Source organism: Cnephaeus nilssonii, assembly GCF_951640355.1.
Source record: "Cnephaeus nilssonii genome assembly, chromosome: X".
NCBI lineage: Eukaryota > Metazoa > Chordata > Mammalia > Chiroptera > Vespertilionidae > Cnephaeus > Cnephaeus nilssonii.
The window spans coordinates 75714835-75729739 of record NC_137071.1 but is presented as its reverse complement, the minus strand read 5'-3'; the positions used below and the strand labels follow the sequence as shown (position 1 = coordinate 75729739).

The 14905-nt window shown below is 37.9% G+C and overlaps 1 protein-coding gene across 1 annotated transcript in view; it reads left to right on the top strand.

Annotated features, from left to right (window-relative positions):
• Window positions 1–14905, top strand: part of COL4A6 (collagen type IV alpha 6 chain) — a 462181-nt gene that overhangs the window by 196710 nt on the left and 250566 nt on the right. The window contains exon 4 of the mRNA XM_079764920.1: window positions 14406–14489. Coding sequence (XP_079621046.1) covers window positions 14406–14489 — 84 coding nt within the window. The remainder of the gene's footprint in view (window positions 1–14405; window positions 14490–14905) is intronic.

Genomic DNA, 14905 nt, shown 5'->3' with positions numbered 1-14905 from the left:
TTTATCCATTTTGAGTTTATTTTGTGTATGTTGTAAGTTGGAGATCTAATTTCATTTTTTTGCATGTATCTGTCCAATCTTCCCAACACCATTTATTGAAGAGATTGTCTTGACTCCATTGTATGTTCATGCTTCCTTTGTCAAATATTAATTGAGCATAGTGGTTTGGGTCAATATCTGGGTTCTCTATTTCATTGGTCTATAGGTCTGATCTTGTGTCACTACCAGACTGCTTTGAGAACAGTGGCTTTGTAATACAGCTTAAAATTTGATCAACAATATCCCACGTATTTTGTTCTTCTTTCTCAGGATTGCTGTGGCTATTCAGGGTCTTTTATTATTCCAGATGAATTTCTGGAGCATTCTTTCTAGGTCTGTGAAATATGCCGTTGATATTTTAATGGGGAGTGCATTGAATCTATAGATTGCTTTGGGTAGTATGGACATTTTAATGATGTTGATTCTACCAATCCATGAACATGGTATGTTCTTCCATCTGTTTACATCTTCCTCTATCTCTTTTTTCAGTGTCCTGTAGTTTTCTGCGTATAGATCTTTTACCTCCTTAGTTAAGTTTATTCCTAGTTATCTTAACTTTTTTGGTGCGATGGCAAATGGGATTGCCTTTTTAGTCTCTCTGTCTGTAAGTTCACTATTGGTGTATAGAAAGGCCAGAGATTTCTTGGCGTTAATTTTGTATCCTGCTACATTGCCGAATTCATTTAAGTCTATTAGTTTTTTGATGGTGTCTTTCGGATTTTTTATGTACAATATCATGTCGTCTACAAATAAAGACAGCTTTACTTGTTCTTTTCCAATTTTGATGCCTTTTATTTCTTCTTCTTGTCTGATCACAATGGCTAATACTTCCAGTATTATGTTGAACAGGAGTGGTGAGAGTGGGCATCCCTGTCTTGTTCCTGTTCTTAGGGTAAATGGTTTTAGTTTTTGCCCATTGAGTATGATGTTGTCTGTGGTATTGTCATGTATGGCTTTTATTTTGTTGAGGTATGATCCTTCTTTCCCACCTTGCTGAGAATTTTTATAAAAAATGGGTATTGGATATTGTCAAATGCTTTTTTGCATCAATTGATATGACTATGTGTTTTTTATCTCTCAATTTGTTTATGTGATGTATCACGTTTATTGATTTGTGGATATTGTACCATCCCTGCATTCCTGGGATAAATCCTACTTGGTCATGGTGTATGATCTTTCTGATGTACTGCTACAGCCGTTTTGTTAGAATTTTGTTGAGGATTTGGCATCTATGTTCATGAGGGATATTGGCCAGTAATTCTCTTTCATTGTGTTGTCTTTATCTGGTTTTGGTATTAGGGTGATGCTGGCTTCATAAAATGAGCCTGGAAGTGTTCCTTTCTCTTGAATTTTTTGGAATAGTCTGAGGAGGATAGGTTTCAGTTCTTCCTTGAATGTTTGGTATAACTCCCCTTTGAAGCCATCTGGCCCCAGGCTTTTGTTTGCTGGGAGCTTTTTGATGACTGCTTCCATTTCTTCCATAATTATTGGCCTATTGAGATGTTTAGATTCTTCCTGATTTAGTTTTGGAAGGTTGTATTTTTCTAGGAATATGTCCATTTCCTCCAGGTTGTCCCGTTTGTTGGAATAGAGTTGTTCATAGTATTTTTTAACAATCCTTTGTATTTCTGTGGGGTCTATTGTTATTTCTCCTCTTTCATTTCTGATTTTGTTTATTTGGGTCCTGTCTCTTTGCTTCTTGGTGAGCCTGGCTAAAGGTTCAACAATCTTGTTTATCCTTTCAAAGAACCAGCTCTTGGTTTTCGCGATCTTTTGTATTGGGATTTTTTTGTGTATTTTTGTTGTTGTTGTTATCTATGTCATTTATCTCTGCTCTGATCTTTATTATATCCTTCCTTCTGCTTACACTGGGGTTTTCTTGTTGCTCTCTTTCTAACTCTTTGAGTTGTAAGGTTAGGTAATTTATTACCATTGTTTCTTGTTTTTTGCAGTAGGCTTGTAGAGCTATAAACTTCCCTCTCAAGACTACTTTCACTGTGTCCCATAGATTTTGGATTGTTGTGTTTTCATTGTCATTTGTTGCCATGATGCTTTTTATTTCTTCTTTGATCTCTCTGGTAACCCAGTCATTGTTTAATAGCATTCTATTTAGTCTCCATGTCTTTGATTGTTTTGGATTATTTTTGTTGTAGTTGATTTCTAATTTTATGCTATTGTGATCTGAGAAGATGCTTGATATTATTTCTATCTTCTTGAATTTGAAGAGACTTTGCCTGTGACCCAATATATGGTCTATCTTTGAAAATGAAACATGTGCACTTGAGAAGAATGTATATACTGTGGCTTTGGGGTGAAATGTTCAGAAGATGTCAATTAATTCCATCTAGTCTAGTGAGTCATTTAGGATTGATGTTTCTTTGCTGATTTTTTGTTTAGAGGATTTGTCTAATTGTGATAGTGGGGTAATAAAGTCCCCTACTATGATTGTATTGCTGTCAATCTCTCCCTTGATATCCTCCAGGAGGTTTTTTGGTTTTTTTTATGTATTTGGGTGCTCCTGTATTGGGTGCGTATATGTTTACCAGAGTTATTTCTTCTTGTTTGATTGTTCCCTTTAGTATTATGAAGTGGCCTTCCTTATCTCTTGTTATGTCCTTCACTTTGAGATCTAATTTATCAGATATAAGTATTGCTACCCCACCTTTTTTTTCATTTCCATTTACCTGAAAAACCTTTTTCCTTCCCTTCACCATCAGTCTTTGTGAGTCCTTTTTTCTGAGGTGGGTTTCCTGTGGACAGCAGATATATGGGTCTTGTTTTCTTATCCAATCCGTTACCCTATGTCTTTTGATTGGGGCATTTAATCCATTTACATTTAAAGTTATTATTGATAGGTACTTTTTTGTCGCCTTTCTCATTCTTTACCCTTGTGTTCCTTCTTCGCTGTGTATTTCTTCTTTTTACAACAGACCCTTTAGCATTTCTTGCATTGCTGGTTTGGTGGTAATAAACTCCCTTAGTCCTTTTTTTTCTGTGAAGCTCTTGATTTCACCCTCAATTTTTATTGATAGCCTTGTTGGGTACAGTATTCTTGGATTCAGAACCTTCCTTTGCATGACTTTGTATATTTCATTCCATTCCCTTCTTGCCTGATGTGTTTCTGTTGAGAAATCAGTCGCTAGTCTGATGGGGGATCCTTTGTAGGTAACTTTCTGTCTCTCTCTGGCCGCTTTTAAGATTCTGACTTTGTCATTGGTGTTTGCCAATTTAATTATAATGTGCCCTATAGTTGGTCTTTTGGGGTTCATTTTGTTTGGGACTCTGTGAGCTTCTTGGATTTGTGTGAATTTTTTCCCCCTTTTATTAGGGAAGTTTTCTATCATTATTTCTTCAAACAGATTTTCTATTCCTTGTTCAGTTTCCTCTCCTTCTGGCACCCTTATTATGCAGATGTTGTTTTGTTTCCTGTTGTCCAAAAGTTCTCTTAGGTTCTCCTCCTGCTTTTTAATATTTTTTCTAGAAGCTGCTATGCTTGGCTATTTTTTACTACCTTCTCTTCTAGCTCACTGATGCGTTCCTCTGCTTCTTCTAGTCTACTGTTGATGCTTTCTATTGAGTTCTTTATAGCAGCGATGTCATTTTTCATTTCTTCTTGGTTCTTCTTCATTTCCTCTTGGTTCTTACACATATTGTTGAATTTGTATTCCATTCCTTTCAACGACCTAATGACCATTTCTCAGAATTCTTTTTCTTACCCATTGCTTGCCTCCATTTCGTTTACTTCCTTTTCTGGTGATGCCTGCTTTTCTTTCATATGTGGGCTGTTTCTTTGTCTCCGCATGATCTCTCTTCTCCAGGCGTCTGGTTATGTAGTTCTCTCTCTCCTGCGTTGATTTAAAGGCACAAAATACAACACAACAAGGCACAACACAAGGCACTGAACACAAATGTGTTCACAATATTAATAACCCAAAATAAAGGTGACCATTAGAGAAAAGAGAATTAGGGGATAAGAAAGAAAGAAGAGAGAAAAAAGGAGTCCAAAAAATGAAATTGGGAAAAGGAAAAAACAAGTAACAGAGAAAAGAAAGAGAATAAACAAGAAGAGAGTAAAAAAAAAACTATTTATATGGGGAGAAAACTCCAATAGAACAGCCATTAATCCCAACAAATGCCAGCAACAAATACCTAGAGATGAATGCAAACTACAAGCAACTGCTAATATCAAGTGAGGTGAGGGAAAACAGAAGCAAAAAAACAAACAAAAATAAAACAAAAAAAAAAAAAAAGAAAAACAATCTCACAAACAAGCATAAAAAAACCAATATAATCAACAATTAAGCAAACAACAACAAAAGGACAAGGAGAAAAAAAATTTGGATAGTGAAGAAAGAGAAGATAGAGGTGTGTATGGACTTAGATCAGGGGATTTGAAATTAGATATATAAGTAGGGTGAAATTTTAACATGGGTAAAAAGAAGGAATAGGGAAAATCTAAAACAGGAATCGGGTAAGAGAAACAGGACATCAAAATTGGAAATGTGAGGAAGATAGTGTTGGCATAAAGGTAAAGTTGAGATAGAGTAAAATGATGCTAAAGGAAAGATGAAAATAGAATGTAGAACACTAATTCCAAAATAAAATAAAGAGAAAGTAAAATGACACTTAAAAAAAAGCTAAAATAGTAGTAGTAATAATATTGATTAAAAATAAAAATGTAATAATTAAAAAGGTAAAATCAAGTGAGGAAAAAGGAAAAAAATTAGTTTCTTAAATAAAAGATGAAAAAAAAAAGTGCAGTAGTGAAGGTCATTCACTTCCTCTACTGTTCTGTTTGGCATGCCTGTTTCCTAGTCATGACAGTATTGAAATTCCCTGTGTTCCACTGCTCCTCGGTGTTGTAGGCCATAGTCCTGATTTTCAAGCAGGCAGTACTTCTTTGTTTCTTATACTCCTTTGTTTGTATTTATGTAAGAGTCAATTTGTGATTCAACTCCTGGGTGGCAGTGTTTCTGGATTGACCTCCGGGTCTATAGGTCCTCTCTAGCTAGTGTTTAGGTTTTGTTTTCCCTGTGGCACTTAATACCGGTTTGGGGGAATGGGTTGCCCCAGAGCTGTTTCTCTGATCATTATTCTCTGCTCTGATCCCCAGGTTCCACAAAAACCACTTTCCCCTGCAGTCTCTTGGAGTGTCCCCAATTGGGTGATCCTATGTATTGAGCTTAGTAATCAAAAGCAACGATTTAAAGAGGCAGAGAGAGAGAGAGAGAGGGAGAGAGAGGGAGAGAAAAGAGCCAGAGTATGTGCGCGAACTCTGGTGCTACGGTGCAAGTCTGTGCAGTCTTTTTTCCCCCTTGGGTCTAAGCAGCCAGCACACTGTTAAAATTTTTAGGCTGCCCTTTTGCACCCAGTTCAGTTATGGGTTCCTTTTTAGAGTTCCCTTTTGTTAGCAGCCCTTCGGATCCCCTTCCATATTCCCGGATCATGCCAGCCCCAATGGCTGTGGACTTTTCTGGGTGCAGACTTCCCTGGATCCTGCAGCTCCCACCTTGCGAGTTTCTCTCTCCTCCCTGGACCACAGAACTCACCTTATCCCAGGCGAAATTTGACCTTTCCATGAGGAGGTGCAGAGCTCCTCCGAAACCGCGTGCTTGCGCTGTTTGGGGGTGGGTGTTCCCGGGTTCGCAGCTGTTACCTGGGTGCCATTGTTGTATGTTCCCGGGATTTTCAGGCTTCTGACAACATCCACTCTCCCCTTCAATATGGCGCGTTCTCCACGTCAGAGCTGGTCGCTCTGGGAGGGATCCCAGCAGCAGTGGAGGCTGCCTGGTCAGGGGAACCCCATCCAACAATCCCCCACAGTCCCCTGGAGTATAGCTGTCCCTCAACTCACAAACAAACACTCCCCGTGCGACCACACACTCTCCCTTTGTTCTCTCACTCACGCACTATCTTGCAGTCTGCCTTCCTGTCAGCAGCCATCTTCCTTCCAATGTTGATTTTTTTAAAAGGCAAAAGAAAAAAGGCACTTCTCTTGAGATTCTTCTTTTCCTGACTTCTTACTTTCAGGCTAATTTCTGAAGCTAGTGGGAGTAGATCTAGTGGGGGAAAAAAACCAAGAAGCAGAGAATGAGGATACCTGGTTTCTTATCACAACTCTGATACTTAACTTCTTATATTGAGGAAGTAATCAACAGCTGGAACTCCATTTCCTCATGTTTAAAATATGAATCAGTCATTGGGTAAGCATCTATTATACATTTGCAGGCACAGTACTATAGATGCTGTAATTATAAATAATATCAGCTAACATACATTGAGCATACTATGTTTGCCAATCATTTTGCTAAGGGCATTACCTCTAACCCAGTGGTCGACAAACTGCGGCTTGTGAGCCACATGCGGCTCTTTGGCCCCTTGAGTGTGGCTCTTCCACAAAAGACCACAGCCTGGGCGAGTCTATTTTGAAGAAGTGGCGTTAGAAGAAGTTTAAGTTTAAAAAATTTGGCTCTCAAAAGAAATTTCAATCGTTGTACTGTTGATATTTGGCTCTGTTGACTAATGAGTTTGCCGACCACTGCTCTAACCCAACAAAATCCTAGGAGTTAAAATAGTCTTATTCCTATTTTATAGTTAAGGAAATTGAGGCTTAGATTTTTCTTACAGTGAACAAACCAATGTCTCCTCAGAAGAATTCACTGTCTAGGAGAGTAGGTGAAGGGATAATGAAATCATTGTGGTATTGTGAATGTCTCTACACATACCCATATATCTAAAATACCTATTTCAGTTTTGTGGTAGAAAATCAAATGATATTTGGTGTGAAAGGTGTCTAGGTGTCTTAAAGAAACCTGATGTTATTGAAACAGCATAATTTTATGTTGTATGAAAATTGTAAGGAGTGTCCATTTCAACAGCCATTTATTGAGCTAATTCAAGAAGTTCTTATATTCTGAGGACTGTCTTGTTTTGCACTAGGTAGAGTATTCACAAGCCCTTGCCTCTTTACAGCACCCCCTCGTCTTTCTTCTGAGACCTGGTTACAATCCTAAAACCCATATATTTCTTCAACCTCACCAGAATCAATAATCCATTTATTATACTACCTTTTGAAAATTTTTAAAAAAATATTTCAATTACAGTTTATATTCAATATTATTTTGTCTTAGGTGTACAGTATAGTGGTTAGACAATCATATACTTTAAAAAGTTTTCCCCCTGATGTTTCCAGTAGCTAACTGGCACTGTACATACTTATTACAATGTCATTAACAATATTTCCTATTCTGTAGATTATTTTTAAATAGCCACAGTAATGTTGAGAAAGAAGAACAATGTTGAATGAATCACATTACCTAATATCAAACTATAGTACAATGCCATAGTAATCAAAACAGCCTGGTGCTGCCATAAAAAAAAAACCCACACAGACTTATATGTCAATGGAACAGAGTAGAACCCAAAAATAAACCCACATCTATGTGGTCAATTAATATTTGAAAAAAGAAGCAAGGACATACAATGGGGTAAAGACAGTCTATTCACTAAATGTTTTGGGGAAAATTGGACAGACATGCAAAAAATGAAAGTAGACCATTTTTTACATAATATGTAAGAATAAACTCAAAATGGATTAAAGACTTAAATGTAAGACTAGATACCATAAAAATCCTAGAAGAAAAATTTCAGACATTTCTCTTAATAATATTTTTTTTTCTGATAAATCTCCTCAGGAAAAAGAAACAAAAGGAAAACAAATGGGACTATATCAAACTAAAAAGTTTTTGCACAACAAAGAAAATCATCGTAAAAATGAAAAGGCAAATCATGAATGGGAGAAGATATTCACCAATGATGCATCTGAGAAGGCGTTAACATCCAAATTTTATAAAGCACTTATACAGCTCAACACCAAAAAACAAATAATCTACTTAAAAAATAGGCAAAAGATCTACTACCATTGTTTACTGCCTCTGACCCACTGCCTGTGCTCAGTTTCCTCTTTAGGAAACCTAAATTCCATGGCCTATCATTATAATTACTTTGTTTCCATGTACCTTTTAATCCCTTGCCCCTCTCTTCCTTTATCATTCTCATCTAGCAGAACTCAACCCTGGTTAAATCCAACCCTTTGCTAATGTGCATCTGTACCCACATGGTTGAAGAAGCTAAAGGAAACCTCAGAATGTTTATAAATGGTGTTCCTTTAAATTCATTACCCTCAAGTGGACCCTTGGAGCTTCCTTGAAGTCCTACCAAATTTCTCTAGTTTTTTGTTTGTTTGTTTTTTCCTGAAATTGCTCAGGTCCAGGTCAGCATATTGCTAAATCCATTGGAGTGTTCTTATACCTCATTCTACTTGACTTATCAATAATTTAGCACAGTTTATCACTCTTTTTGCCTAGTCCCCTCTTCTTTGTTGCTTCTCTCTCTACCACAAGGGCTACTTCTTCTCTGGTACCTCCTGCCATTCTCTTAACATTGAAGTGCCACAGTGCTCAGTTCTAGAATGTCTTCTTTTCCCTTTATCCACATTCACTTCCTTGGTGATCTCATCTAGTTTTGTAGGTTTATTTACATAGCAGTGGTGGCAAAGATAGTGCTCACCAAATAGCCCTGTTCTGTTCTACTTTCCATGCTATTGGGTTGCCCAATGTATGTAGTTCTTGTTAAGAGGAACATAAGCACAGTCAGGGGCAATTAAGAACAAGTACAGGCAGTCCTCGGGTTACGTCGGACTTGACCTACGTTGCTTCATGGTTACATTGCCATCTCCCATTTATTTATTTTTTTTAAAAAGTTCCGTCATTTTGACATATGTACATATGTGCTTTACGTTTATTATTTATTTACCACAAGTAAAGGTCAGGAATTATCTTTCTTTTAATTTTTTTTTTTTTTACTGTTTCACTTCATTACTGCTGTGTATGTGCTCCATGTGAGTGACGTAGGTGCTTATGTAGGTGGGTTCCAACTTATGGCGAAAATCGCATTACGTCTCGCCATAGGAACAGATCTCCGACGTAACCTGAGGACCTACTGATACTAGCATCTGAGGGTATAAAGAGGGGTTGGATTTTGAGAGGAAGGAACAGAGCATTCCAGCATGGGAATGACACCAGTAACATGGCCTGGTTAAACAGGGGTTGGAGTGAACCCAGACAAACCAAGTTAGGGCAGAGATGTCCCCAGAGCCTGCTCCTGTCATGTTCCCTGGAAGCCACTCCTTTTATGCCTCTCCCCCTCACTGTAACTAAAGACTCCTGGGGGAACTGCCAGAGCTGGCATTACAGGAAATTGTTTGTGGCCTGTGAGATTTCTCTGGTTACTTTCCTCAGTGACAGAGGACAGTGATGATTTCCTGTCTGTTAGCTGCATGCTAGAGATCAGGAAACTTTTGATTCATGACAGATTTTATGGGACACTTAAAAGTCATTGTTTGGAGTTTGGCCAAAGTTCCAAACAGATACCGCTTCAACTTTGGCAGTGCCTGTTGAGTCCTCTTTGTTTCAAGTGGATGACTTTTATCATTTAGTAACATATTGTTTTTTCTTTTTACTAATGATATATGCTCATTGATGACTATTTGGAAAGTACAGAAATATTTGGAAAGCAAATACAAATTATACATTATCTGAATAAATGTAGTGCTCAGCATTAGACAAAATGACAACATAGGTAAAGGTTAAATTGAATGCTACTCTTTCTATTTTCTCTTCTGTGCAAGCCCCCATTTTCCTACTCCTACAGTACCTCTTTATCTCACCCTTATGAAAACTTGCCTATCCTATATACCATAAAATGAAGGGCAAACTGCAAAGTGTACAATAGCACTTATCATGTCACATATCAAAGTTGTTTTTCAAGTTCTCTGTTATCAGGAAGATGTTTGAAATTTAAAATAGCAATATTTTGTCATAGCTCTGCCATCACTACCTTATTACTGAGGTATTGTGGTAATAAAGTGCTGTGGGAATATCTAAAGATATAAGAGACCATCTAAGAAATTCACAGTGCTCCTTGGAAATTAGGAAAAGGCTCACAATAAAGAGGCAAGAATGATTAAGTGTGAGGCTGGTTCATAAATATTCCCTTCCTTTTTATAAAATAAACAGCAAAAATTAAACAAAAGGTTAGATGATACTAAATCCATCCCAGCAATAAAGTTCTTATTACAGGTAATAGTTAAAATTTATGTTTTGCTTTTTTTTCAAAGTGGCTAGGGCAGTGATTGGCAACCTTTTGAGCTTGGTGTGTCAAACTTCGCCAAAAACTGAGCATAACTCGGGTAGTGTGTCACTTTGAGGAAAAAACATTATTTCGCGATATTTATACTTTAAATAACATAAATGTATAATGGTTATATGTAATTGTATTTAATAAACCAAAAACTAAATATTTAACTTACCTGCTTAGTGACTTCTTTGTTCATCTGTCAGTCGGTTTCTTTTGTTGGTCTTGATATTATTTAGCTTGTGTGGGGTGCCGTGAACTAAGATAAGTGAGGGAGAGGGGGAATTCTTTAACTAACCTGCCTATTAGTGACTTTTTTGTTGCTGAATTTCATTGGCTAAATCTTCAATTGAAGGTTGGTATTTTGTACACTTCAGGCCCAAGCAAGCGCTACTAACTTCATCTGTCAATCTGTTTCTTTTGTTGGTTTTAATATTATTTAACGCTGAGAATAAGGCCTCACAAAAGTATGTAGAGGGAAAAATTGTGAGTAAAGCCATTGCTATATTTTTTCAGGGTGCTAAAAGTGTCTGGTAGTTGGTTCCAGGCACTCCAAATTTCCTGTTCGTGGTGGCACTCCTCTTGATTCTCCAAGTGGCACCTTTCCAGATTCTCAAGCTTTGACCTTAAGTCGACAAATACCTGAGCCAAGATACTGTCTTGAAATTCTGCAAGTTGCATCTCCAAATCATCAATTTGCATCCATTGGAAACCATTTAATTCCAAACTACTGTAGACTACTACATCAGGATACTTAATTATGTTCATGGTCTGTTCTAGACTTCTAAATTGACTAAATCTATCACTAAACTGGTCAAGTAATGGGTCTAAAACATGCTGGTACTTCATATGCAAGAGTTCCATTTCATTTTGTACAGCTGCACTGGCCTTCTCAAAATACTTTGTTACTCGAGGAAAATACTTATGTTTTAGTTTCTACATCTCGCTTGAAAATTTTAACTTTACTTTCAAAAGCTTTTAAGTATCTAAACATAACATCAATACTTTTGCCAAAACCTTGTAACTTTAAGTTCAGTTCATTAATATGAACAGAGAGATCTGTAAAAAACATCAGGGTGTTGACCCACTTATCATCATTAAGCTGAGGAAAGTTTCCCAGATCCTTATCGTCAAGAAATACCTTAATTTCTTCAAAGCACTCCACAAAGTGCTCAAGAACTTTGCCTCGGCTCAGCCATCTTACATTATTGTACATCAGCAGTCCACTGTAGGTGGAATCAACCTCCAGTAAAAGTGCCGAAAATTCTCGCTTGTGAAGGGGGCGAGCAGCTATTAAATTAACTATTTTTGTAACAACTGACATTAAGTCGTTTAAGTCGGTGAATCCTGCCTTGGCACATAAAGCCTCCTGATGGATAATACGATGAAAAGGCACAATCAGATGTCCAATAGCTTCTGTAAACAATTTGACAAATCTGACTTTTCCCCCCACCATATTTGGTGCCCCATCTGTCGTCACTGACACAACTTTAGAGATATCAATGCTTAGGTCACGAAATGTTTGTATAACAACCTTACATATTTCGCTTCCTGATTTACTTGTTGACACTGATACTAACTTTATCAACTCTTCTCTCTTTGTGAGACCATCAGAATATCGACCAATAATGGCCAACTGAGCATGTGATGTGACATCAGTAGTTTCATCAAGAGAGATTGAAAAATATTTACACTTCCTTATGTCTCTCTTTAATTGATGTTGTACGTTTGTGTTCAGTCTCATTATTTGGACTTTTATGATATTTCTACTGAGTGGTAACTCAGATATTCTCTTAATAATTGCATCTTTATTCTGCATATCATGAAATAGAACTGGTGCACATCTTAGGAGAGTTTCTTTAATAAATTCTCCCTCACTGAGCGCTTTTCCATGCTGAGCTATAGAGTGAGCAATGCTCAAACTTGCAGATGTTAAATTTGTAGAGCCTTTCATAAATTTAAGGATGGAATTAGATTGGCTCTTATAAAGGTGTAGCTGCCTGGAAATGTATTCCTTCCTTTCATCCTCACTTTTTTCCAAGAGCTGGGAATGATTAGTTTCAAAATGTCTATTTATATTCAACGTTCTGCTTACTACCGTTTCAGTACATAGAACACAAAATGATCTGCCATTTTTTTCTATAAAGCCATACATCTCGGTCCATATCTCTTGAAAGGGTCGGCCACTGCTACTACCACTTCCTTTACTTAACCTTAGTTTTTTTTATTTTTTGGGTTCTCCATCAGGGGGCAGTGACAGAAGATAGAATTATAGATAGCTTATTAGGCCTGCAGGCAATTAGGGGTTAACTAGCCTAACTAACCACAAAATGGTGCATATAACTGTCTTTTAGGAAAGGGCAGGGTTAATAAGCAGAAATAGGGGTTAATAAGGATGCACAACAGTAATAGTGGTGAAATGGAGTCTGCACTATGGAGCAAGATGGTGTTCCTTATGTGAATTAAAATGGCTGCCACTATTTCTAATGGCGGGAAACGGCACCCATAGCACGCCACAAACCCTTGCCTCTCCCAGCCTCCCCCTCACTTATCTCAGTAATGATGGATTAGAAATCCATGACACCCCAGAACAGTAGATAATGGTTGCTGTGGTTAACTGTTATTTGGTTACTGGTAATGGCAGGGCCCCCAGAGATGCGTCCCCCGCTGCATTCCGCTGCTCCCTGCTCTGCCGGTGTAAGTGAGGGCAAAGATACCGGCTTAACCGGAAGTCCCATAACTAGACGCTCTGTGCCGGACTTTATCTGTTGTTTTGGCCTACAGACCTCCGGCACAGAGTTTCTAATAGGGGAGGATGAAACATTTGCGACTAGAGTCTTGGCTCCAAGACTCTAGTCACAAATGTTTCATCCTCAGGAGCAGCAAATGTTTCATCCTCAGCATGCGGCCACCTCAGCGGCCGAGTGTCATCAGAAATGGCTACGCGTGTCAGTGCTGACACGCGTGTCATAGGTTCGCCATCACTGGGCTAGGGTCAGAATGGCAGTTTCCTCATTTTTGAGTTTTCACATTAAGTGTCTGCTAGACAAAGAACTTAGAAAACACTAAGGGCTAAGGTCAAGACAGCTCTTTTCATGTGGTCATCAAACATTCCTTATGTGCCATCCACTGTTTTAGACATTGGGGATACAATGTTGGACAAAATAGATAAGGTCCCTACTAACACAGAGCTTACATTCTAGTGGGGCAGATAGAATGTTTAATGTGGAAAAGATAAGTGATATGATTGCAAGTAACTGGGGGCTACCCTAGGTTGAGTGGTCAGGATTGAACTGAGACCAGCATGATGAAAAGAGGCCAGCAATAAAAACATCTAAGGAAGAACATTCCAGGCTGAAGTAACAGCTAGGGCAAAGGCCCTGAGGCAGAAACAGGCTTAAGTTTTTAAAGAGAATGAATACCAGTGAATTGAAGCAGACAGAGTAAGCCAGGGAGAGACTGAGAAGATGAGGTTGGAGATGGTCAGCACATGTCAGGAGCATGCAGGGGGTCTTGTAGAAATTCAGCTAATAATAATAATAATAATAATAATAATAACAACAACAACAACAACAACAACAACAACAACATATTAACACAGAAGAAAAAAGGAAGTTATAGAATTTGAAGGACACTGTATAATATCACCTGAGGAATTTGGATCTGACTAACTGGGCATAAGGGTGTCATTGTAAAATTTGAATTGTGTGTTAAAAGTGGAGCCTGAGGAGAACAATTCTGAGACCAGAATACAGAGTGCCCCATTTTTATCTATCACTGCATTTCTAGCACTTGATTTTTTTCAAATTCTCTGTTACAGCCACTGTTTTCTCAATAATTGAAAATACGTAAGTCCAGTGAGGCACAAGGCTATGTCAAGGGTCTACCAATATTTCGAGCTGCATGTAAAGAAATTCTCTTGTATTTTGTGACTAGAATTTCTACCAATGAGGGGGTATCTGAGCCACAAACCAGCTACCAAACTAGCTATTGAGTGAGGTATAAACCTGACCTAAAAGGGTGTGAACTTAAGATGACTTTATTTCATGTGACTCATGACACCATCAAATAAATTTAATTGGTTAGGAGAAGTGTGGCCAAGGGTTAAGTTCCTTGGGGCAACATTGATTCTTGTTTCACATGGTTTACTAACTTTCTTTTTTTTTTAATAGGGAGAGAAGAAATCCTATGGAAAGCCGTGTGGAGGCCAAGACTGCAGTTGGGGCTGTAAATGCTTTCCTGAGAAAGGAGTGAGAGTAAGTTGCTTCTTTCATTGTTGAAAGACAAACAGTTACAGAAACTGTTATCTGAAGTGTGTGTGTTTTCTTTAGAATTAAACTGCTTAGAATTTTCTCTTATGACACTGTGGAACAAGCAAAGTGATGATGACCAGCTGGAAGAGGCTTTGCTAACTAATGATAGGCAGAATTAAATTGGTCAAAGTCTCTGAGGGACCAGGAAGAGGTTTCCTTTATTGACTCAATGCCAAGGTTTCCTCGAGGTTTCATCTGGAGTATTTGCAAAAGACAGTTAGGTTGTACAGAACCAGATTATGATATGTTTTTAGACATGTAAAATTGTTATAGCTCATTTATATCCATGTGGTTCTTTCCTATCACTCTGGGGACTAAATGGTCCAATTGTTATCTGCAGAGTAGGAGTATGACTCATC